This window comes from Schistocerca piceifrons, chromosome 2 (genome assembly GCF_021461385.2).
Source record: "Schistocerca piceifrons isolate TAMUIC-IGC-003096 chromosome 2, iqSchPice1.1, whole genome shotgun sequence".
NCBI classification, from domain to species: domain Eukaryota; kingdom Metazoa; phylum Arthropoda; class Insecta; order Orthoptera; family Acrididae; genus Schistocerca; species Schistocerca piceifrons.
In genome coordinates, this window is record NC_060139.1 from 268,134,531 (window position 1) to 268,161,883 (window position 27,353).

Here is a 27,353-nt window from a genome sequence, read left to right on the forward strand (position 1 = left end):
TACCAAACGGCTTCCTCTTTCATTTCTTTCCCCCCATCCATATTCACCTACTATGTTTCCTTCTCTCCCTTTTCCTACTCTCAAATTCCAGTCACCCATGACTATTAAATTTTCACATCCCTTCACTACCTGAATAATTTCTTTTATTTCATCATACATTTAATCAATTTCTTCATCATCTGCAGAGCTAGTTGGCATATAAACTTGTACTATTGTAGTAGGTGTGGGCTTCGTGTCTATCTTGGCCACAATAAAGCGTTCACTATGCTGTTTGTAGTAGCTTACCCGCACTCCTATTTTTTTATTCATTATTAAACCTACTCCTGCATTATCCCTATTTGATTTGTTATTTATAACCCTGTATTCACCTGCCAAAAGTCTTGTTCCTCCTGCCACCGAACTTCACTAATTCCCACTATATCTAACTTTAACCTATCTATTTCCCTTTTTAAATTTGCTAACCTATCAGCCCGATAAGGGATCTGACATTCCACGCTCCGATCCGTAGAACGCCAGTTTTCTTTCTCCTGATAACGACGTCCTCTTGAGTAGTCCCCGCCTGGAGATCCAAATGGGGGACTCTTTTACCTCCGGAATATTTTACCAAAGAGGACGCCATCATCATTTAACCATACAGTAAAGCTGCATGCCCTCGGAAAAAATTGCGGCTGTAGTTTCCCCTTGCTTTTAGCCATTCGCAGTACCAGCACAGCAAGGCCGTTTTGGTTAGGGTTACAAGGCCAGATCAGTCAGTCATCCAGACTGTTGCCCCTGCAACTACTGAAAAGGCTGCTGCCCCTCTTCAGGAACCACACGTTTGTCTGGCCTCTCAACAGATACCCCTCCGTTGTGGTTGCACCTACGGTACGACCATCTGTACCGCTGAGGCACGCAAGCCTCCCCACCACCGGCAAGGTCCATGGTTCATGGGGAGGGGGGGGGGGGGCAGTTACTTAATGAAGTAAAAAATTTTGAAAAGTGTACGTAAATGTTGTCAGAAGCAAATTTCAGAATACCAACAGGCAACTCTTCGTGACCATGAGCAGTGATCTTTGCCTCTGTAATCTATTGACGAACTGACATGTTCCACATTGTAACGCGGATGCATTGCTGTGCATAACTTAAGGACGAAAGTAACTTCCGCATGATGTGTGACTGCCAAGTAACTTAGCACGATGAAACTTGGATCATACATAGAAAGACTACTACAGTATAGTACGCAATGAAATAAACAGAAATGGCATTTTTATTCAGAGAGAGTAATTATGTGGAAGTCACTGCAGTTCAGAATGGTCCCTAGAACATTACAAAAGATGGGGCATGGTCCGTAATAGGATGTGATCAGCATGGATGGCTGTGCATGCTCTGCATATGTTCCAATGCTGGCCACAAGATTGGCAAAGAGTTCTTGTGGGAGGGCGTTTCATTCCTTCAACTGTGTGGTTAACAACTGCTGGACGGCCGTTGGTACACTTGAACGTGCTGCAGTATGTGTCCGCAAGGCATTCTGCACGTGTTCTATGGGATTTTATTCGGTGGGACGGGAGTCGTGTTCGACAATGCTGGATGCACTCTCATATGGCGAGGAGTGGGAACAGGAAATGCAGCCAGGAACAATGTCGAATGTGATCGTTTTTATGGTCCAGGTGTATGGCGTGGAGAGGCATAATGTTGCGTGGGCTTACTGAGCTCCAAATCTTTAAAGACAGGACACTCATGGGCGACCTTACCCTTCGACCGCTCCCCACTACTGACCCCCTAGCTCTGAGGGGAAGGGAAAAATATAGTGTAGTCAGGAATTTTTCTTTGAAGAAAATTATTTAAATGCCCAGAATGAAATTTTCACTCTGCAGCAGAGTGTGCACTGATATGAAACTCGCAAAGGTCCCGAGCTCCAGTCTCTGTCTGGCACACAGCTTTAATCTGCCAGGAAGTTTCACATCAGTGCACACTCCACTGCAGAGTGAAAATTTCATTCTGGAAACATCTCCCAGGTTGTGGCTAAGCCATGTCTCTGCAATATCGTTTCTTCCAGGAGTGATAGTACTGCTAGGTCTGCGGAAGAGCTGTGGAAGGTAGGAGTCAAGGTCTGGCGGAATTAAAGCTGTGAGGACGGGTCATGAGTCGTGCTTTGGTAGCTCAGATGATAGAGCACCTGCCCATGAAAGGCAACGATCCCAAGTTCAAGTCTCGGTCCGGCACACAGTTTCAGTTTTAAATGCAATATCGATATCATGAAGGTTTTTAATGGAGTCGGAACTAGAACTTTTTTATGGTTACTTAAAACCCACCATTTGTCTTCCAGAATTTTAAAAATACCCCATACCCCCAAGTCTGTCCACCCCCAGTAGCTGAGTGGTCAGCGTGGCAGAATGTCAGTCTTATTCCCGGCTGGGTCAGAGATTTTCTCTCCGGTCAGTGGCTGGGTGTTGTGTTGTCCTAATCATCATCATTTCGTCCCCATCGGTGCGCAAGTCGCTGAAGTGGCGCCAAATCGAAAGACTTGCACCCAGCGAATGGTCTACCCGATGGGAGGCCCTAGTCACAAGATATCGCACCCTCAAGTATGTCCCCTCCCCTTACGAACTATCCTATGGTACTCTTGGGTACACTCACCAGTCACCATTAGTGTCACACTGCACTCCTTCCACATTTTCGTCTTTTCGGGGTAGCTCTCAGACCTCACTTCATTTTCACGGATGACAGTGTGCAACTACTTCGAACAGCGCAGGTAGAGGAGCTCTAGGAACGAGAGGATATTCGGTGAATGGTTGGGCTGCCTGTTCCCCTGACTTAAATACCATCTAACAGATGTGTGATTCGCTGGAGGGGGGGGGGGGGGGGGGGCGGCTCGTGTTGCAGCACGTCCACGTGCACAGACCATATTACATTCTTAGGGGTTGTTTTGCTCATCGTATCTGGCAATCTGTCGCAGCATAAGTCCTGAAACAGTAACTGTAAAAAAAACTATAAAGTTATTTTTTAAATAATTAATCCTGTTTTTTGTTTCTACTGAACATTTATTATAATCTCAAATTAATTGAAAGCATCTTGATAAATCTGAAACAAGTTGTAATATACTTACAATAATGAAATAAATCCGCACAACAAGCTACATGCTTTCTGTCTAAAATCCAAAACCAGACTGACTCCTATGCCAATATATATATATATATATATATATATATATATATATATATATATATATATATATATATATATTCTAAACAATCCCGAACAATCCTCGGCATTGTTTAGAATCATTTTTCGATTAATTAGCAATTAAAACTCTCATCCTAAAACAAATGTCACATTTTAAAGATTACCTAGATTCTTATACATTAAATACATTAGTGAATTCTAATCTTTATATAAATTGATGTTATATTTACTACTTACAGGAGATTCATATTATATGAAATGTTCCTACCAATTAACAGACTTCTAAACATTAGTGTAATTAAGATTCTGTAATCATTTCCTTCGTAACCTTTTCACAAGTACATATTTCCATACACCTCTATGTCAGAAACTACTGTTTATGGTTAAAATTTATGCGTTTTTATTAGTTTTAATTGGACTATTATGTTTCAACCACCATCCAGTAGTTGTCAACTGTGCTGATGGAGGAATGCAATGCTCTACGACAAGAACTCCTTACACACCTGGTGGCTAGCATGGGATCACATAGCAGAACATGAGTTGCCATCCTTGGCGATCAGTCTCTCTACTAAGAAGCCGTGTTGCGCCTTTTATTACGTCCAAGGGACTAGCAAGTATCGTGATTACTTCAGTGTAGTTATCGTCTTTCAATAAAAGCGTCATTTCTGTTCGTCTAATTCTGCGTTTCTGTGTGTTATCTTCTGCACTACACTGCCCTGTGACAATTCTTTATGTGTACGGTCCACGTTTCATCGAGCTACAGGGTCGCGCACGAAATGTGTTACCAATTGTTTCTTTCGCAATTTACGACACACATTAGATATCCCGCTGGGATCTCTACAGCAGTACCAGCAGAGCTTGGAAAAACAAATGAGTTACGAAATGACGTGTAATTCACGATACTGCCGCTAGGAGACTTGTAAGCAGCAATGGCTGACAATGGAATACTGGCGCCACAGCAACGATTGGCAATTGTGTTACTTTTTCATGAAACGAAAAGCCTTGTTGTGAGTCAGATAAGTTTTCGACAACAATTTAACACACGATGGGTCCCTTGCAAGAAGACCATCCACAAGTTGTACGATAAATTTGTACAGGAAGGAACAGTATTGGAAGCGAAGCGACCTCGGCCTAAGTCTGTTTGTTCACCGGAGAATACTGAAGCGGAACGAGTTGCTGTACAGAGAAGTCCTGGGAAATCGTGTAGAAAGGCAGCAGTGCAACTGGGAATATCCAGACGCTCCGTTCAACACATTCTTAAAAGTGACCTCCATATATACCCATACAAGATGACCTGCGCACAGAAGCTCGCTGAAGAACACAAGCAGCAGAGACTACTGTTTGCTCAGTGGGCGGAGGATAGAGAAGAAACTCTCAACAACGTTCGGTTTTCAGCGAGGCGCATTTTTATTTAGACGGTGTGGTTAACAAACAAAATGTACGCTTTTGGACCACTGAAAACCCACAAGTGCTTCATGAACGACAACATTATGCTCCGAGGATTGCAGCATGGGCAGCATTTTCCAGTCACGGACTTATTGGACCCTTTTTCTTTGAAGAAACAGTGAACAGCGAGCGTTATTTGAGCATGCTTCGCAATAGCTTCATTCCACAGCTTCTTGCTACTGCCTTGCCCTTCAACACGCAGTGGTTCATGCAAGATGGAGCAAGGCCACATACCAAACACTGTGTTGGAGTTTTTACACGAGCATTTCGACATGCGGATCATTTCATTCAGGTTTCCAGGTCGCTTCAATCACGGACAAAATTGGCCCCCCAATAGTCCAGACCTCAATCCATGTGACTTTTTTTCTTTGGGGGTACTTAATGGAAAAAAAAATTTCCGAAACGTCCACGTGATTTAATCGAGCTCAGAAGACTTATTCTTCAAGCTTGCAGTGAAATCACGGAAGACATGTGCCCTAGGGTAATCACTAACTTCAGGGTTAGTTTGAAGGAAGTTAGGAAACAAAATGGTGGAGATATTGAGCATGTGCTGAGTTAGAACAAATCTCCATGGACGGCACTTCATTGTAGTATATGTTCCTTTCAGATTGTATTAACAATAAAGTTTATATTCAAAAACAAAATGATAACACATTTCGTGCGCCACCCTGTACATTACTGTTCAGAGACGCATCATACAGGGTTATAAATACAAAGTCAAATAGGGGTAATGCAGGAGTAGGTTTAATAATGAATAAAAAATAGGAATGCGTGTAAGCTACTACAAACAGCATAGTGAACGCATTATTGTGGCCAAGATAGACACGAAGCCCACGCCTACTACAGTAGTACAAGTTTATATGCCAACTAGCTCTGCAGATGACGAAGAAATTGAAGAAATGTATGATGAAATAAAAGAAATTATTCAGATAGTGAAGCGAGACGAAAATTTAATAGTCATGGGTGACTGGAATTTGAGAGTAGGAAAAGGGAGAGAAGGAAACATAGTAGGTGAATATGGATGGGGGGAAAGAAATGAAAGAGGAAGCCGTTTGGTAGAATTTTGCACAGAGCATAACTTAATCATAGGTAACACTTGGTTCAAGAATCATAAAAGAAGGTTGTACACATGGAAGATTCCTGGAAATACTAGAAGGTATCAGATAGATTATATAATGGTAAGACAGAGTTTTAGGAACCAAAATTTTAAATTGTAAGACATTTCCAGGGGCAGAGGTGGACTCTGACCACAATCTATTGGTTATGAACTATATATTAAAGCTGAAGAAACTGCAAAAAGGTGGGAATTTAAGGAGATGGGACTTGGATAAACTGACTAAACCAGAGGTTGTACAGAGTTTCAGGGAGGGCGTAAGGGAACAAATGACAGGAATGGTGGAAAGAAATACAGTAGAAGAATGGATAGCTTTGAGGGATGAAGTAGTGAAGGCAGCAGAGTATCAAGTAGGTAAAAACACGAGGGCTAGTAGGAATCCTTGGGTAACAGAAGAAATATTGAATTTAATTGATGAAAGGAGAAAATATAAAAATGCAGTAAATGAAGCAGGCAAAAAGAAGTACAAACGTCTCGAAAATGAGATCGACAGGAAGTGCAAAACTGCTAAGCAGGGATGGCTAGAGGACAAATGTAAGGATGTAGAGGCTCATCTCACTAGGGGTAAGATAGACCCTGTCTACAGGACAATTAGAGAGACCTTTGGAGAAAAGAGAACCACTTGTATGAATATCAAGAGCTCAGATGGATGTAGAGGCTTATCTCACTAGGGCTAAGATAGATACTGCCTACAGGAAAATTAAAGAAAAGAGAACCACTTGTTTGAATATCAAGAGCTCAGATGGAAACCCAGTTCTAAGCAAAGAAGGGAAAGCAGAAATGTGGAAGGAGTATATAGAGGGTCTATACAAGGGTGAAGTACTTGAGGACAATATTCTTGAAATGGAAGAGAATGTAGATGAAGACGAAATGGGAGATATGATACTGCATGAAGAGTTTGGCAGGGCACTGAAAGACCAGAGTCGAATCAAGGCCCCGGGAGTAGACAACATTCCATTAGAACTACTGACGGCCTTGGGGGAGCTAGTCCTGACAAAACTCTACCATCTGGTGAGCAAGATGTATGAGACAGGCGAAATACCCTCAGACTTCAAGAAGAATATAATAATTCCAATCCCAAAGAAAGCAGGTGTTGACAGATGTGAAAATTACCGAACAATCAGCTTAATAATCCACAGCTGCAAAATACTAACGCGAATTCTTTACAGACGAATGGAAAAACTAATAGAAGCCGACCTCGGTGAAGATCAGTTTGGATTCCGTAGAAATATTGGAACACGTGAGGCAATACTGACCTTACGACTTATCTTAGAAGAAAGATTAAGGAAAGACAAACCTACGTTTCTAGCATTTGTAGACTTCAGAAGGACGTAGGTTGCAGTAAGTACTGGGAGATGATGAAGCTTGCAGAGGATAGAGTAGCATGGAGAGCTGCATCAAACCAGTCTCAGGACTGAAGACCACGACAACATCAACAAGTAACTGGGCATTCATACGAGCCTCATGGAACAAACCAATGCCGGCCGTTGTGGCCGAGCGGTTCTAGGCGCTTCAGTGCGGAACCGCGCGACTGCTACGGTCGCAGGTTCGAATCCTTCGTCGGGCATGGATGTGTACGATGTCCTTAGGTTGATGATCTCAGATATTAAGTCCCATAGTGCTCAGAGACATTTGAACCATTTTTTGAACAAACTAATGTTAATATTGCTCGATAAGAAAGAAAACATTTACGACATAAAAAACTATCCTCCCGTATGTCTAATCTGTATTCTGCACAATGCTTTTATAAGGATACTGTTAAATCGTGTCCGTCCCATCTTTGACGCAACTCAGCCCATTGAGAAGTCTGGATTACGCAGCATTTTCCGCACGTTAGACTATATTTTTGTTCTCTGGGAACTGATAAGCAGAGCAAACAAATACCGGGTGTGTCTACTACAGTTTTTGTAGATTGTGAAAAGACCACTGATTCAGTTTGCCATCCTGCTGTCGTTGAACCCTTTGCTTAGCAAGCGGTCGAAGTGACCAATAATAAAACGCTGCAAAATATACACGTAACGTCTACAGCTTTTTTTAAAGTCAGAGACCCAATTCAAGAATTTCCAATTCACAGAGGAGTGAAACGAAATGATCGCTTGATCTCCCAAACTGTTCTCTCCCGTCTCGGAAATGAGAATGTAAAAATTGAACTGGCAAGAAAAGGGAATTATAATCAACAGGAAGAGACTTGCAGACGACGTTGTGCTATTGGCACATGTTTCGAACAGTTACATACGACGTCCGATCTCGCCTCGGAATATCAGGCAGGGGGACTGAAAGACAAAAGTTATGTCTAATAAATGGAACACGATAGGAAACATACAAATCAAAAATAGAGTGCTGGATACTGTCAGAGAATACATCTGCTTTGGCCAGCTTGTAAATATGACTGGAGACATAAGAGCAGAAATCTTTTGACGCATCTAATTAGGCTCGCAAGCATTTGGAAGGAATAACTATCATCAGGTCAAACATGGCAACAAAACTGGAAAAAAATAATTTTTCATCAATGCATCTTCTCCGTGTTGACATGGCTGTGAGACCTGGTCACCTCAAGAATAAACAAGACGCCAGCTTAGAACTCCACAGTGGTTTATAAGGAAAGAGAAAAAGGGGCAGAAGACGTCAGATCAGTGATCGAGGTCAATGGCATCCTTGAGATAACAGCAAGGTCTCCAGACCGATGGGGCAAAGACCTGGGAAGATCGCTGGAGTTAAGTGGTTGAATATCGCCTAAGACCATTGCTCGTGAAAGTAGAAGTTGTAGATATATCTGGCATCAGTACTTGGAAAGGCCACATTATAATGTCCCGTGTAACAGTACCTTTTGGTGGTCTGTGCCAGGGTTACGCTGAAGTCCTCAACGTCAGGGAAGACGGAGATGAAGTTAATCGCTCCAGCGGAACTAGTGGAAGAAAAAGCCCGGCTTCCTGGACTCAAGTGAAAGCTAGACATCTCTAAGCCCTCTAGCGCAGGAGCGTCCAACGCTTTGGCTTACCTGGATTACATAGGAAGAAGACGAGTATTTTTGGCCCTCATACGGTACATTCAACACTAACAATAACTACTAAGAACATAAATAAAAAATAAGGAGAAAAGGAGTCCGGAGGTACACAGTTAACACATTTAATTTTTCAAATGGTTCAAATGGCTCTGAGCACTATGGGACTCTGTGGTCATCAGTGCCCCAGAACTTAGAACTACTTAAACCTAATTAACCTAAGGCCATCACACACATCCATGCTCGAGGTAGGATTCGAACCTGCGTCCATAGCGGTCACGCGGTTCCAGACTGACGCGCCTAGAAGCGCACGGTGGGGTAAGCTTTTAATTCATCATTATTTATACTAAAAACAACAAGATGGAACTAATTTGACATTTTATAAATGATATTCCACTAACAATGTTGTAAACAGGGTGAGTCTCTAACTACTGTCACCTAGAATAACACCGAAAGTACGATAGTAGCCGAAAAGTTTGTGGGGCAATAGTTGCATGGGGCACCGGGGGCCATAAAGTGACGTTGGTTTGTTGTTGCTAAGTGGGGTCGCTTCAGAGATATGAAGGTCAACGTTTTTTTTTAAATGGGATGCTATAGTTTGGTACTTATTTTCTGATAGCGGCTATCGAGACGAATCCAGTGATTTGTAACAGTAAGGTTTTTGAAGGTCTACGAATGTCAAAAAGGTGGAATGAAGGTCCTTTTACAGAAAGTGTTCGAAGTGATGACCATTGGTATCAATGCATTGCTGCAATCTTCTTTTCAAGGATTTAGAGGTATTCCTTATCACTTCGGCATTTATCGAAGCACATGTTCCGACAGTTCTATCTCGCATATCTTCGGGTGTAGTCATAAACAATGTCTTTTACGAATACCAACAAGAAAAAGGATTGATTTTTGTGGTGGTACGATCATGCTCTTTGTGAAGAATGGATTACAGGCAAGATTAAGTTTGTTTTATTTGTAGCAGCGGTTTGATAATGCAGAATTCCTGGCTCGTCAGACATCCTGACCAGGAATCATTTTGCTTTTCATACTTTTTTTCCCTATTTATGGATCATTGTGAGAGAAATGGATTTAAGAAATTGATTTTGGAATTTTGTTTAAGGAGAGATCATATGTGAAACTTAATTTTTGTAATCCTTGGATCTCAGTTTTCGAAGAAAACTATTATTGAAGTTTCATTAAATGTCATTAACGCAAATGGTATGAGATTGCTATTGAGTCTGTTTAACCTAGAATCATTGTCCACATCCAAAGAGTCAGTAATTTTTCAATTTACTTAAAACCATTGTCAAAAATTATGAACCAAGATTGATAGAAATGTTTTTAGAGAACGCACTGCACCTTTGCGTACCTCAGTTATTAGATTTTGCAGCTCTGTCATCGAGACGCGCTGTATCTACGAGAGTAGTTTGCACGGCTTTATTCAGTGTGTAGAAGTATGAAACCGGAATTTCTAGCCGTTCAATGTAGGGCCCGTGAGACCGCGTCTGCAGCGCCTTCTGATTGCTGTAACGGCTGACGACGAATGTCAACACCCAGTAAACCAAGTTCCATACATCGGTGTCTGTTTCAAACCTGTAAACATGTCGAGTTTTGTGCCTACGAACTACGCATTGGTTTTCTGTTATCATTTGAAGAAAACTGCTGCGAAATCGCATCGAATGCTTATCGAAACTTTCGGCGAAAATGGTTCAAAAAATTCAAAAGTGGCGATTTTGACGTGAGAACCGACGAGAGCGGGAAACCACTGAAAAAGTTCGAAGACAACGAATTTCATGCCTTATTGGATGAAGATGATACTCAAACTCAACAGGAACTCGCGGAACAATTGAATGTGACGCAGAAAGTCGTTTCTCTTAGGTTGAAACTCGAGGAACAATTTAACGTGACGCAGGAAGCCGTTTCTCTTAGGTTGAAAACTACGGGAAAGTTGCAGAAAGTGGGATAATGGGTTCCACACGAACTGAATGAAAGACAGTAAGCAAATCGAAAGACCACTTGTGAAATGCTGCTCACCAGATACGAAAGAAAGCCATTTCTCCATTGAAGAGTGACAGGTGATGAAAAATGGATATATTTTGGGAATGCTGAGCGTCGTTAATCATGGGCGAATCCAGCAAACCATCGACATTCACTGCAAGACCAAATCGCTTTGGAAAGAAGACAATGCTCTGTGTTTTGTGGATCAGAAGGGTGTCACATATTATGAGCTGCTAAAACCTGATGAAACCGTTAACACTGATCGTTACCAACAGCAAATGACCGATTTAAATCGAGCATTACGTGGAAAACAACCGGAATATGGAAAAATGCAACACAAAGTCATATTGCTCCGTTATAGCGCCCCATATAACACAGCAGAACGGGTCAGAGAAACGATCGAGGCGTTTAGCTGGTAAATACTAGGGCGTGCGGCTAATTTCCAGACTTGGCTCTGTCCGATTATCATCTATTTGCAACTCTAAACACACTCTCGCTGAATAACGCTTCAATTCGTGTGAAAATGTACGAAAATTGCTCGCTGACTGGTTCGCTTCAAAATACCTGCTTTTTCTTCTTTTTTTGTGGTATTCATAGGAAATTTTTGGAAATTTGTGGTAAGATCCTATGGGACCAAAGTGCTGAGATCATCGATCCCTAAGCTTACCCACTACTTAATCTAATTTAAACTAACTTGCGCTAAGGACAACACACATACCCACGCCCGAGGGAGGACTCGAAAAAAGTAAGTAAACTGTAACCTGCTTATTATTTCAAAGGTAAGCCATAACATTTATCCTACTGTGAGACAAGACGGTCGGAGCTTTCACGTAAAAATGTTTGCGGTTGCCTACGGAAGAATAATTTTACCCAGAAGTGCAACTCTTCGACGGAAGCAAATCGACGCCCACGAATGTTTGGCTTCTGGGCTCCAAAAATCGGATGCAGAATTTTAGGGTTTCCCTTAACAGGTCAGGCGTGCACTACACGTAGGAAGCGGAGTACGTGTGGCGTGCACATGGTTTTTTTTTTAAGTTAGAAAACCCCTCCCTTGGGATCAAAGACGATTTGCCTGCTAAATCAGCCACAGTGACCTCAGAGAATCGTGACCCTCGTAGATCAGAGATAGAAAAGATTAACATGATTTTAGTAAACTGCAGGAGTATCCAAGGAAAGGTCCCAGAATTAGTACCTCTTACTGAAGGTAATAATGCACAGATAGTATTGAGAATAGAAAGCTGGTTGTAACTAGACGTCAGTAACAACGAAATCCTAAGTTCAGATTGGAATGTTTATCGTAAGGATAGGTTAGACGCCAATGGTGGCAGCGTTTTTATTGCAATAAAAAATTCGATAAAATCTAGCGAGGTTATCACGGATTCCGAATGTGAATTAATGTGGGTGAAACTGAGTGTCAAACAACGGTCAAAAATAGCGACTGGATTCTACAGACCACTTGGGTCAGGGTCTACAGTTGTAGAGCGCTTCAGACAGAATTTGCAGAATATCATTAGTAATTTTCCTGATCACGCCATTGTAATATGGGGTGACTTCAACTTACCAGGTATAAATTCGGAGTATTATGCTATCAAAACTGGTGCCAGATACCAGGATTGGTGTGGCATTGTTCTGGATGTCTTGTCCGAAAATTATCTTGAGCAAATAGAGAACCAACTCGTGAGGGTAACGTCTTAGACCTCCTAGCAACAAACAGACCTGAAATTAATCGATCAGTTAACGTGCAGGAAGGTATCAGTGATCATAAGGCTGTGACAGCATCTATGACGACGGATCCTACACGAATGTTAAAAAACGTAGGAATATATATTTGCTCAGCAAAGGTGTCAGGATACAAGTTTCAGAATACGTTAACAGTCAGCAGCAAATATTCTGTGATTAGGACAAAGATGTGGAAAACAAATGTAAGAAATTTAAATGCATCGTTCAATATGCCCTAGACAAGTATGTTACGAGTAAGATTTGAAGGGATGGGAAAGACCCACCATGGTTTAATAGCCATGTTAGAAAAGCGCTACGTAAACAAAGAGCACTTCATCTCAGATTCAAGATAAGTAAAAACATAGCTGACAAACAAAAGCTGAACGAAGCGAAAATGAGCGTAAGCAGAGCAATGAGAGAATCGTTCAGTGATTTTGAAAGCAAGACGTTGTCAATTAACCTGAGTAAAAACCCTAAGAGATTTTGGTCGTATGTAAAATCAGTAAGAGGGTCAAAATCATCTATTCATTCTCTCAGTGATCACACCGGCACCGAAACGAAAGGCAACAGAGAGAAGGCCGAAGTACTGAATTCGGTCTTCCGAAGTTGTTTCACCGCGGAAGACCGTAACACTGTCCCTCCTTTCGATCGTCGTGCGAAAGTCGAAATGGCAGATACTGAGGTAACCGACCGCGCAATTGAAAAGCAGCTCCAATCGCTTAGTAGTGGAAAGGCGTCAGGACCAGATGAGACACCTATAAGATTCTATACAGATTTTGCGAAAGAACTTGCTCCCCTTGTAGCAGTAATTTATCGTAGATCGCTTGAGCAACAAAAGATAATTAACGACTGGAAAAAAAAGCGCAGGTCATTCACGTTTTTAAGAAAGGCCGTAAGGCAGATCCACACAATTATAGACCTATATCGTTGACGTCAGTCTGTTGTAGAATTATGGAACATATTTTATGTTCGCCGTTTAATGAAAAGAATACGAGCTCTCGGAGTATAGGAGCAGACTTGCGATGGGATTCAAGACTTTATTGCAGATAGAACTCAACAGGTCGCTCTTAACGGAACAAAATCGACAGATGCAAAGGTAATATCGGGAGTTCAGACTGGCTCTAAGCACTATGGGACTTAACTTCTGAGGTCATCAGTCCCCTAGAACTTAGAACTACTTAAACCTAACCTAAGGACATCACACACATCCATGCCCGAGGCAGGGTTCGAACCAGAGACCATAGTCGTCCGCGGTTCCAGACTGTAGCGCCTAGAACCGCTCGGTCACCGCGGCCGGCTATATCCGGAGTACCACAGGGAAGTGTGATAGGGCCGTTGCTGTTTACAATATATATAAATGATCTAGTAGAAAGCGTCGGATGCTCTTAAAGGCTATTCACGGATGGTGCATTGTCTATACCAAACAGGGTTGGAGGGATCAGATAGCGGTACGAAAGTACCTTCCGCCACTTACCTTTAGGTGGCTTGCGGAGTATGATGTAGACGTAGATGTAGATGAAAAATATGGAAATCGCACAGGGAGAGATCGGGATAATATGGAAAATACGTAATCGTTTCCCAGCGAAACTTTTACAGCGTAGCCGAAACAGCGTTGTCAACATGCAGGCGGGAATTAACCTGTGACAGAATGATGCCGTCCGTTAACATTCCTGGACGGTTGAATTCAATGGCGCACTTCACTTCTTGCAAAGTGCCCACGTATCGCTGTGCATTAATTGTGGCGCTGTGCTCCAGAAAAGTGAAATAAAAAGACCAGCATGACTTTCCGGGAGCTAGCATGCGTGTTGTTTCCGCTGCAGGAATTTATCTGGGAAGCCATTACACATCCTGTATGCAGCCACGATCTCTCCCCCATGCGATTTACATATTTTGGAAGCCGTGAAGAAAGGCATTCGGAGCCGTTGATTTGCTTCGGACAAAGAGGTGTTCTCCTCGGTACAATCTTGATTCCGTAGGCAACAGCAATCATTTTTTCGTGAAGGCATCAACCATCTTCTCTCACAGTGGGATAAATGCGTTAACAGTTATGGCAATTACTTTTGGAATAATGAACAGTTTATTTACTTTTTTCCATCATGTTTTGTGTGCATTTGACCGCCCCTGTGGTTCAAATGACTCTGAGCACTATGGGACTTAACATCTGTGGTCATCAGTCCCCTAGAACCTAGAACTACTTAAACCTAACTAACCTAAGGACATCACACACATCCATGCCCGGAGCAGGATTCGAACCTGCGACCGTAGCAGTCGCGCGGTTCCGGACTGAGCGCCTAGAACCGCACGGCCACCTCTGCCGGCACTGCCCCTGTGTCCGAGGAGTAATGGTCAATATTTAGGAATGTGACAGCGACCATCATTCGAAGCAGAAAAGTGTAGTAAGCATGGGCTCTAAAACGCACACCTTAAGAGCTAAGGACACTTGTTCAGATTTGTTTCTTAGTGTCGAAGATGAAGAAACAGACCATTATTCATGAGACATCCTGCAAATTCGTTGATAAGAAATTTATTATTTTCAGAAATGCTTTTCTTGCATTCTTTTATATGTTCCCTACGCATCGTAAGCAACTACATTCCATTACCCTTGTCTTACTTTTGTCGACACTTACCTCGTAGCCTGCTTTCAAACTACTGTCCCCAAGTGTCACCCAAGCTTTGTTCTACGCCGGCCGGAGTGGCCGAGCGGTTCTAGGCGCTGCAGTCTGGTGCCGCGTGACCGCTACGGTCGCAGGTTCGAATCCTGCCTCGGGCATGGATGTGTGTGATGTCCTTAGGTTAGTTAGGTTTAAGTAGTTCTAAGTTCTAGGGGACTGATGACCTCAGCAGTTCAGTCCCATAGTGCTCAGAGCCATCTGAACCATCTTTGTTCTACTCAGTGTTATTGTTAGTTGTTAGTTACCAGAGATGGCAACTCTGTGTAATACATTTCGCTCCCCGTGTACTAGCAAATCATTTACAAATTTAATTGCGTATAATTCTACCTCCTATACTGTGTACATAGAATACGTAAAATTCAGTTTTTTTGCTGTCCTTTCTGGTGTTGTCATTTTAAAAGCCAGCAATCTAAAACGACCAATGCTAAAATTTCACATTTTCTCGGAGCAGCAACTTTGCGCCGGCTGCATCGGTCACCTGCACCTCTCGGCTCGATTAGTCACGGAAGTACTCCGCTACCAGTACAAAGCATGGCTCTACTTCTGGTGCCTTTTTCCGTCAGAGAAAGCGGAATGTCGACAATAGCACGCCGTCCGTCGAGCGTAACGAGCAGCTAGCTATTTTTGACTTGGGAGTGTACTCGCACGCCTCCGTGTAACTGAGATATTTCCAGCGCTATCGGCCTTTACTAAGTACCAGTGATTGGCTGGAATAATTTTTTTCAATTATTACGAGGACGAAGGGATAAATTTTGAGCCAGGCATGGAGATAAATTGGATATCATTTAAATCTATTTCCCTTCGAATCGACAGTCTGGAATACCGTCTTGACAAAAGATTTTTGCGACCACTTTTTGACGTATTACTGTTTTGTCAAATAATCATATTACTGCAGAACCGTGGTTGTTATACCCGTCGACTGGAGTGCTCATATCTTTAAGCCAACAAAATATCGCGCCTGCTGTAGCTCAGTGAATTCCTGTCTTGAGATTTACACACGAATGATCGTTTTTAAAAGTGTCTTGCGATATGTACGATGAAATGGATAGATGAGACGCGCTGAAAGTCTATTACTAATTTTCTAGGACGGAGAAGCTGGACAGTTCAAGAAGAGACTACAGGGTAGATAACATTTATTTGGTATTGTATAAGAACTGCTTATAGGACAGTTAAACGTCTCAACGCTGTAAAGTGGTGCAAGATTGAGCACTTACGGTTTAATTAGGGATATACTGAAGAAAACTTCACAAATTACAATTATATTTTAACTGCCATTTCATCTAACTTCTGCCTATTATATAACAGTTTCTGAAAACCATATGTGCAATTTAAACTGTAGTTCGTACTTAGTAAAAAAAGTAATGGAAATGCGCAGTCTTACCCGCCCGTGGGGTAGGAGTGCGTTTCTAGTGGGGTAAATTTACATATTATTATTGGAGAAAAACACATGTGCCATTCAGTTTTTCTTCTTTATTTAATTTATAGAGTACATAAACATAATATACCTTGTTTCTGTTATTGTTGATACAAGATTTGATTTAATGAACAATTCTGGGGTCTGTGAATAAAAACTCGTAAAAATATTACAATAGGGGGGAACAATTGTTTAATAGAGATCATAGATGAAGTGTCCAGAACCTCCGTAAAAAGAACAGGATTCATGCCACCATTCCTTGCACTTTAGACATTGAATCCAGTCTTCTGTTTGTATATTATTGTACTTTTCAGCACAACTCGGCCAGTGAAAAGTCTGTGGGATTTCCATCTACGTATTTAGGTTTTGCTTTGCTTTCTTTTTGTTTGCTTGATATGAATCAAACAGTTTCCTCTTTGGCTTCTTTGAAAAATTGGAAATTTGTGTTAAGTTCCTATGGGACCAAACTCTTGGGGTCATCGGTCCCTAGGCTTACACACTACTTAAACTAACTTACGCTTAGAACAAAACAAACACCCATGCCCGAGGGAGGACTCGAACCTCCGACGGAGGAAGATCAGCGGACCGTAGCAAGGCGCCTCAGATCAAGCGGCTACCCTGCGCGGCTTGGCTTCTTTATTCCTTGTTCTGTTACCTGGGATTCCAGTTACTTCTTAAACGGGATTCCAGATACTATTTCTTTTCTGGCAATTTCCATAATGGAAGCATCCCGAAAACTGTGGCTAAGCTGTGTCTCCGCAATATCCTTTCTTTTACATGTGGTCAAGTGGAAACGTATTGACAGTTCTTTTAACAGCGACAGAATCACTGTTCTTTAGTGAATACATTTTTTCCTTTTTGCACTGTGAATTCTTGTAATTCACCGCTTCCACAGGAGTGGAAGACAAGACAACAATTTCGAACGCAGCATTATTTGTCTAACGATTCCATAGGAATATATGTGAAATGCTTTAGTAAGATTCGCTTATGTGCATAATGTCAGGTACTTACACAAAATACGCACATACGTTTTCTGACTTTTGCTTAATCTAGTACAGATACCGAAACGATGTCAAGATAGGTAGCGTAATATATTACAAAATGTTGATTATACTGGTGCAGTGAGCTACATATTAACGATATGTCGTCTCAAAAGCTTAGTCATTCACCACGTTTTACATCTCAGGACCAACATCCACCCCAATTTTCAACTTATGGAAATACCTCGTGTATTTTAAAGTGATTCACTTACACAACCGAGATTTTCGTCACTTTACCTAATATGAAGGATACTAAGAAACACTTAGCATATGTCTTTACTTCTGAATCTATACTCCGTTCATCATAACAATAAACCTGATGTAAACAAACACAAGCGCGATGATTGGTTAGAAGCCTTAGCACACGTACACTTGCGTTGTTTCGGCCGCGCGGGATTAGCCGAGCGGTCTTAGGCGCTGCAGTCATGGACTGTGCGGCTGGTCCTGGCGGAGGTTCGAGTCCTCCCTCGGGCATGGGTGTGTGTGTGTGTTTGTCCTTAGGATAATTGAGGTTAAGTAGTGTGTAAGCTTATGGACTGATGACCTTGGCAGTTAAGTCCCATAAAATTTCACACACATTTGAACTTGTCTTGTTAAGTTCTTGGAAGTAGGTCCTACTTATGTACTAGATATATTATTCCTAAGTTGCGTTAAATGAAACTGTAAGATATTCAAATGTATTAACAGCCATCAATATTTTTCCTAATCACGCTTTAGCTACGTACTTTTTATTTCAAAAATTATGTAGTCACAGCCTCTGCAGTGTTGGCTCTGTCGCGCCGTTACAGCGCAGTATGAAAATGTCTGAAGCTGCTTCCTGTTCCGTAGTGAAACACGTGTGGAACACGATGCCGAGAAATAGGTTGTTCCTAATGTTTTTCATAAATTTACAGAGATAATCGGCTTTTAAGTTTTCCGAGAGAGTGTGTTATATACAGTTGCGACACAACTACTCATCGGATGTATATCGGAATCGGCAGTGTAATTGAATGATAACCAATTACAATTCATGGTTCGCTGGTTTAAATCTCGTCCGAGTCATTTTCTTTTCTCGTTCAATTTGAAATACCTACATCTCATAATTGTGAAATTCATCATCATTTTTTATGAATAATGCACGTCTTCTTGTTTCTAATTACGTATTGCACGCGGAATCCCTGTTTTCATTTCAAATACAAATTCTTAATTAACGATATTTTATGAAAGACTGTTAATCGAAGTTGCTGAAATTAAGAAAACGTAATTTTTTAGGCAAAAATGAAAAACAAAATACTCTTTATTTGGACTATGTCCATCATTTTATACCACAGATGTAGATAAGCATCGTAGAAACATGAAAAACAATCATTTTCATAGCATCGAGCACACCATACAAATACTGCAATTTAACGTTTGCCACTGTACCATTACAATATGAACCCAACAGAACTGATCTGGAGCCAAGTTACAGGATTTGGCCAGAGAAGTGACAAGACTGTTCAGCTGCCAAACGTTCTGTAACTAAAGCCCGCAGCTGTTTTGCACGTCGCTGCCGAACGTTGGCGGCAAATAGAACGGCTCGTCATGAAGGAGGAGGAAAAAATGCGGCGCCTGGTTGGCTTCGTGGATTCCGTTGTTGATAGGCTCGTTATCAACGTAGCAGCTGACACTTCCAGAACTGAAATGTTGGGACTCGGATAAGGAAGGCGCTAAGAGATTACCAGACGCCTGATTGTAATTAATACTTTCAGAGGCTTCAGTATTCAACAGAACGATGAAATCCCTGAATCACACACAGCTCGCTCAGAAAAATTACCGTTTAAGTTTTCATCACTCTTGTTTGTAATTAGGATAATATGTCAGGTGAGAACGAGAGCAATTTATGCTTACCGTCTGGTCACCTAAGTAGCGCGCGTTACTGCTGGAGTTTTTCCGAATATTATTCCCCCTCTTTAAAAATTAAATGAGATTCGAAGCTATATTGTTTCTTTGCTCGTCTGTTTTTACGTCTGAACTGCAACTACCCACATCATTGCAGGTTAGGCTTATTTCACACCAAGCCGGCTGCCGACATTTTTGCCGGGCCGACAGGGGACCTACCGCCTCTTCACACGTAGCCGACAGCCGGACGGCATGCCGTGACGACCTTCCGTGTCTGGTGCATATTCAGTTGGCCTCGACTACAAATGGGGCAGGAGCAGCTGTTAACGTGGTATCTCCTGTACAGACGTTTGGAAAACAGAAGAAGAGTGCATTGGGTCCATCAACTCAATATGAGAAGAGACGAAGTGGGTGCAGTCTGTCCTTTTTAACGAATTAAGGGGAGATGAAGATAAGTTTTTCAATTATTTTCGAATGAGTTTACGAAATTTTGACGATCTACATGCACGAATGAAGAGTTCCATTCAACGCCGTAATACATCCTTCCGACAATGTATCCAGCCTATACAAATGTTTGCAATAACAATCAGGTGAGTGGGAAAGAAAACAATAGCTAAATTAAAAAAAAAAAAATTGTTATCCTGCAGGATGTACATTTTTGTTGTCACCTTGAAAAATTAAAACATTTGTTAAACGTTAAACAACCCAATGATGAATTTTCAGAGACCTATGAAGCGTGGGGATTCGGAAGATGTTCCTGAAAATGGTTCCACTGCTTGTTCGCAATACTGTGTGTCGGTAGTGGGTGGTTAACTATTTACTGCAACATTTGTAGCTTCTTGTTCCTAATAGAGAGGGAAACTTGAGGTTATGGCAAAGACAGTGATTCTACTATATTTAAAGAATGTTCTTTGTGGAAATCAGTGATGGAAAAAAACTGGTAATCCCTGAAGACAGGTGCCTTTGTAGTACAGTAAGTCCAAAGGTACCTTGGTGGTGGAGCATTTGGACTGCATCAACACCTTCTACGACCATACTCTGGACACCAATGAACAGTTGCTAAAAGAGTGTTCAATTAGCGCCTACGAAAAATGGCTCTGAGCACTATGGGACTTAACATCTGAGGTCATCAGTCCCCTAGAACTTAGAACTACTTAAACCTAACTAACCTAATGACATCACACTCATCCATGCCCGAGGCAGGATTCGAACCTGCGACCGTAGCGGTCGCGTGGTTCCAGACTGTAGCGCCTAGAACCGCCCGGCCTATCGCCTATGAAGAGCCCGGAGGAACGTAGAATATTGATTTGGGATACTGACTAATAAATGGAGGATTTTCCACAGAGCTATAAATTTAAAACCAGATTTTGTCAAGGCGTCCGTTGCTTTGCACAATACCATTCTTAAAAAAAGAAGGCTACAACCCCGAGGATACTCTGTCCATAACTGGACTTGGAAGTATAACAAGAAGTGAATGTGTACGTGGCGGAATTTCTGCCAATAATGTTCGAAAAATGTTGACGTATTATTTTATGACACCTGAGGGATCTGTGAAACGGCAGTTATGTAAAATTTAATGCGCCACTGATCTAATTTTTTTTGTATTTAACGTAAAAAATAAAGACTTGTACTTACCATAGTCGTCTCTGTCTTTGTCACAAATCCGTTCGAAGCCTTCGTTCAGTTCTTTGCAAACTTCGATCCATGCATTCCTTATTTGTATTCTATCCTTAAAAGTACCTAAAGTCTTGTCCCACGAAACTACTGATGTAAGGATTTCGACATCAATTTCCGCCATGACACAGTAGACTGCCCGCATCTCGTGGTCGTGCGGTAGCGTTCTCGCTTCCCACGCCCGGGTTCCCGGATTCGATTCCCGGTGGGGTCAGGGATTTTCTCTGACTCGTGATGGCTGGGTGTTGTGTGCTGTCCTTAGGTTAGTTAGGTTTAAGTAGTTCTAGGGGACTGATGACCATAGATGTTAAGTTCCATAGTGCTCAGAGCCATTTGCACCATTTTTTTTTTTTTTTTGACACAGTAGACTAGAAACGTCCAGAACAGATTGAACCACCAACAAAGCAAAACACAACTGGCCGGCACACGATAGTTGTCGGGTAGATGTGTAGCGCTCTACTGTTTTGCATGCCCCATCACCTGCGCCACCGACAACGGGCCGACACGGTGAGGGCCGCCGGCATCCCACACCCTCGGCCCGGCTGTCGGCCTGGTGTGAAACTTCCCGCAAGCGCCTCACCCTCACAGCCGGCTGCCGGGTAGATGTGAGATAAGCCTTAGTTGGACCGCTGGCTGGCCAGTGCTGTCCAAGTTTAATGCGTCGGTACGGCTGTTGTCCTGCATTATCGCTCAGTCTATGTGCGTGCAACACAGGATAAAACGTATCCTTATGATCGTACTTGGCTGCACTGGTCACAGTTTGGCTTCCGCTTCACGTGAAACGAAATCCGATGAGAGTCAAGCACACGCGGAAGAATACAAGGCGTAATATTTACGTCACGTTTATTCTTATGATGAACAGAGCGTAGTAAAAAGCACAACAGCACGACATTTGATTTGTAAAAAGAATGTCGTAAATTGTGCAGTCCAAATGCGTAATTACATACTCGGCTTCGGGCTCCTAGTCACATGACTTATATGTTGGTTTCAGTAAAATGACTTCCAGCGCTGTCTATGTTATCTATGGTCTATGCTATTTCGTGCCCTGCAGAGTAGCCAACTGCTGGATTATTAAAACTGAGATATATGCGTTGCGCAGTCTTGTCTGCCGCTCAACTTACCCCACTCTACTCTATAGGCTGAAGAATGTGCCCGAACTCCAAAGACACAATTTCAGCCGTTGTTGAGGGGTATTTTCTGAGTTTTTCGTATGAGACACCGGGTGGCTTGTTACAGAGTAGTTCTATTTCGTTTGATTTCTTAACCTCGTTTATCTTCGTATCTATGTTGCACTGAGAATGTCGGCACATTAGAGCAAATACCGATGATGTGCGCTGTGTGTCTTGTTTGGAAACAACTTTGTTCCATTCACTCACGGCCGTTGCTGCTGACAGTATTAATGTCCAGTTCGTTCTTCATCCTCACATTTGCGTTTAGTACTGCACAGTTCAATCGTCACGGGTTTGCTCTTCTGGCAGTGTTCGCTGCGATAACAGCGCCTAACAGTGGTAGTCGACAGAATGGGTAGGTTTACAGACGAAAAGTTGACCGACATGAACCTCGTGCATCGGTGCACTGATCAAATTCATCCTGTGGGTGTTTATTACGATCACTAACGCCACCCTGTGTGTCAGAGATGACACATTATCATCAAACTGAATAAATCAAGAAAATGGCGTTCCTTTTTTTAAATATAATGATCTTCATTATGAATGCCCACGAAACAGCCACCCTCTCAAATCCCAATCTAGCAGCTGTTGCCTGTACCGAAGAGCAATCATGAAAATAACCGTGCAAACCGACAACTTCCAGCCATTGTTTACTAACAGTCAGCGTACAGAACGCACGATAGGCATTACTAGCAGAGACAGTAAAATCAACAGCCATTGTTTACTAACAGTCAGCGTACAGAACGCACGATAGGAATTACTAGCAGAGACAGTAAAATCAACAAATAGATAAGGAGAAAATGAAGTGTAGGATTTAATTTTAACAGTATTGAAAATGAAATGGATGTGAACGAGGCGTACAGCGAGGGGAATGAGTCGTCTCTCGATTACGGAAATTTCTTGAAGATTTCAACGATAAAGCGGCCTCTAGACAGTCAGTATTGCTGCGCAGTATTTCCAAATAAGCAGTAATATTGAACGTAAAGGGTGAGATTGAGAAGTTGCGCAATAAGATTGAGGAAATAAAAAAAATTGAAATAGACTGCGCTGCCTGAAAATGTGGGCAGTATTGACAATATCATCGCTATTATGACGCGTGATACAGTCTCTGGGTATGTATGTGTTCGCTGTTCATTGTTTTTGTATTGAAAATGAGTTCAAAACAAGACAAAATACTGTTCCTAGAGTGCACCAAAATTTGGGATATTAGGGCAGATGAATACAAAAATAGAAATATTAAGAGTGAATCAAATGACTTGTTGCTCACAAAATACAGGGAACAGTATCCTAAGCCACGAAGGAACATATTTAAAAAAAACTAATTAATGCACAGTTATGAATAAAAATACACGACGTTAAAAACACATATTCTATATTTTGAGAGGGGGTAAAGACAAAAATATCCAGTGTACATGGGCCCTAAACTGCATACATTAAGAACTTTGTGCACTTGTTCGGCTTCGCTGTAATGTGAAACACGTCTCTTCTACTGTAAGCTGCAGCTTTTTTAAAGAAATATATTACATTTTTCGCTGAAGCCGACTGTGTGCTGTACATCTTCCCAGTATGTTAATACTATTATTAGTCCTTTTCAATTGGTTGGTTGGTTTGTGGGGGTTGAAAGGACTAAATTCAATTCTTTAGCCTTATAGCTTAACTTCAAGTATTCTAACTGTTTGTTTTCCAATCTCGATGTGTCTAGAGAAGTGCTTTCAGTCGCAACCCTACTGATTACCATAATTCTTGTTATAAATTGTATGAGGGAGAGTTATGTTATATGAAATGACAAAGGAGTTGAGCATAGTTGTATTACAGATTTGCTATGAACATTTAAATTAAAATGTCCACTTGGCATTACGGTATCTCATTTTCCGCAGACGCTGTAGAGAGTGTAACAGTAGACAAATAGTGTGAATGTGGTTCGAAGAACCCTCTGCCAGGCATTTAAGTGTTAACTGCAGAGTCGTCATGTAGATGTAGATGTCATTCTGTTTAGAAATTAAAAGCTTTAATAATGCCTGTTCATAAGTCACTCAAAATCATCAGATTGAGCCCATTGTATCGTGACTGTTACTAAGAACGTCCAGTCAATTCTACTTCTATAGCACAATTTACAGAATGCTAATCACTGCAAAATCGGAGGGCGTATTTTATGTTACTTCCTAGTAAAAATGACCACTCCGCCCTCCACTTCTCTTCTCGTAGTAGCTGGTAGTCCCTGAATAACTATAAATTTTAACATAAAGTTCTTACTCAAATTCAAATGTGTGTGAATTCCTAAGGGACCAAACTGCTGAGGTCATCGGTCCCTAGACTCACACTCTACTAAAACTAACTTGTGCTAAGGACTACACACACACACACACACACACACACACACACACACACACACACCCATGCCCGAGGGAGGACTCGAACCTCCGACCGGAGAGGCCGCGCAATCCGTGACATGGCGCCTCAAATCACGCGGCCACTACGCGTCGCAGTTCTTACTCAACTTGGGCAAAACGAAACGAAACAAAACGGCACAATCACGCTTAATGTATAAAGAAACGAGTCTCAGAGATATTGGCACACACCGCCGCTAACCAGCCAGGCAGTCGTACTGGGTGTACAAATAGCATGTGATTCTTCAGAATGCCTGGGGTTTCCAAGCGATCAGCGCTGCGATTTATCCACACACGTACGATCTACGAAGAGATCGGTCGCCTAGACACGTGCGATCTATGTAGGGATCGGTCGTCCACGCGAGAAATCGATGCGATCCGTCCCTTTTATGTTGGTCCCTTTAGGTCGTTCGTAACATCAAAAAGCTTGGAGTAGAAGAGATGTGTTTCACAGTAGCAAAAATTAACATGCGCTCATTGTTCTTGAGGTATGCATTTTAGAGCCTATGTTTATTGGACTTTATTTCTTGTTTCCGTCCATACGAGCACCTCTCAAAAGCCGGGCTATCTTCTTTTAACATCCTGTGTATTTGGATATTTATGTGTCTGTTACATTACTTACTCGAATATAATCACTTAGTGCATCTATTATTTGCAACAGTTCTCCAAAACTATGTCTCAAATAGTCTGAAGTGATTGGCAAGGTGCCAGTTTAACAAGTTGCATTGAGCTGTACCGCAGATCTACTGCATTGTCCCCACTCGGCAAGTGTAAAATGGCAGCGTAGAGAAGAACGTGGTAGTGTCCAAGGGTAAAAAATTAGATGCACTGTATAAGTTGGATAAAGGTGAATAGTTGAAAGCATTGCTGCTGAATTTGGCTTTGAAGCATGATGGAAAATTCCAGGTTGCTCACTCAATGGCGTAAATGAGTGGCTGTTAAAAGACAATGTCTGGCTACGTTAAGATTCCTGATGACAAAATTGTCGTCGCATGTTCGTCTGCAGACAATGACGATAGTGATGTTGGGTCAGCTGACAAAACTGACGTTCAACTGAATATATTATGATGCATACGGGCACAACAATGCTTCTGGGCAAAATAATGGTTTATTTGGAAGTCCGAAAAAAACTGCGGCCGAACTATTACTGTGATCCAGTGTATAAAACTCGCCTTTTTTTCCTTTCAATATCTCGTCAAAATATAATACGGAATAGTTTGTCGCTTCGCATGAAAATAGATGTAACGCGTGTCTTACAGCATTTAATCCATTCTACATTTTCTAAATTTTCGAACTAGCCGGATTTTCGATGATCCGATATCTAACGGTCCCATGTTTTTCAGATAAACGAGGTTACACTATAAAAAAACTGGACTTGATTTGAAGGTAGAAATTTCTTAGGATATACATTATTGGTCACAGCACTGATTGGAAGTGTCATGCACTATGGAAGAACAGGAAAAGATGAGAATCGACTCGTTTGCGACGTGGTGTTACAGGAAGGTGTTGAAAATTAAGTGGACAGAGAAAATAAAAAACAAGGAAGAATTGGAAAGGAAAAGGGTATGTCGAAAATACTATTTACAAAGGGGGAACATGAAGATAGGTCATGGGATGAGACATCAGTGAATTAATTCGTGCTACTAGAGGGAGCTATGTGGAGCAGATATTGTAGGCCGGGGCCAGCGATTCAAATATATGAAAGCACCCCGTCATCAGGCGACGAATGGCCTACCGGGACCATCCGACCGCCGTGTCATCCTCGGTAGAGGATGCGGTTAGGAGAGGCGTTGGGTCAGCACACCGCTCTCCCGGTCATAAGATGGTATTCTTGATCGAATCCGCTACTATTCGGTCGACTAGCTCCTCAGTTGGCATTACGAGGCTGACTCACCCCGAAAAATGGCAACAGCGCATTGCGGCCCGCATGGTCACCCATCCAAGTGCCGACCACGCCCGACAGCGCTAAACTTCGGTGATCCCACGGGAACCGGTGTATCCACTGCAGCAAGGCCGTTGCCGCGATTCGAATATATAAAATAAATAATTGAGAATGTTGGATTTAAGTGGTGTTTTGATATAATAGATTGGCAAAAGACGCGGTGGGCAGTGGTCTTAATGTTTTGGCCAATCGGTGTGTATCAGTAAAGTCCTACTATGCATATGGCCCGTAGATGTCCTATATTATTTGGTTTGAAATCCGTGCCACTGAATGCAATCGTAGTAACGGTACAGACGCTGCTAGCTTCAGAACGTAAAGGCACAGCAGGGGATGGTTGTCAGCAGCTCGGCTTACCTGGTGTTCATCGCTGGAGGTGACGATGTAGGCGGCGATGCCGTAGTACTCCATCCGTTCCCTGAGCATGCGCAGCCGTTCCGTCGTGTTGACTGCTAGGGGGTGCGGCATGCAGACGTCGGTGGCGCGCAGGGACACGGCGGGGGCGGCGGAGGTGGGGGCTTGCTGGAGGCGGAGGTAGGTCCCAGCGTCGGGGGCGGCGGCGGCGGCTGCAGCGGGCCGGCATAGCGCGCTCCCCACCACCAGCGTCGCTGCAACACGGAGGCGGGTCGTCCAGCACAACACAGTCCCACCGCCTTAGGCGCTACTCAAGGCTAGCGACCGGCTCATTCACAGGCAATTATGTCCCGGACGTCTACTCAGCCGACGATCTAAGGCGCGGTCATGGTCTCCCTAGTAAATATGTTTGTTAT

General features: G+C 42.4%; 1 protein-coding gene across 1 annotated transcript in view; it reads right to left on the reverse strand.

Moving 5' to 3' along the window:
* LOC124777135 (xaa-Pro aminopeptidase ApepP-like) overlaps positions 1-27,122 on the reverse strand; it is a 126,569-nt gene extending 99,447 nt beyond the window's left edge. Inside the window, exon 1 of the mRNA XM_047252428.1 lies at positions 26,941-27,122. Within this exon, the coding sequence (XP_047108384.1) occupies positions 26,941-27,051 (111 nt within the window). The 5' untranslated portion in view covers positions 27,052-27,122. The remainder of the gene's footprint in view (positions 1-26,940) is intronic.
* Between the last annotated feature and the right edge of the window lie 231 nt (positions 27,123-27,353).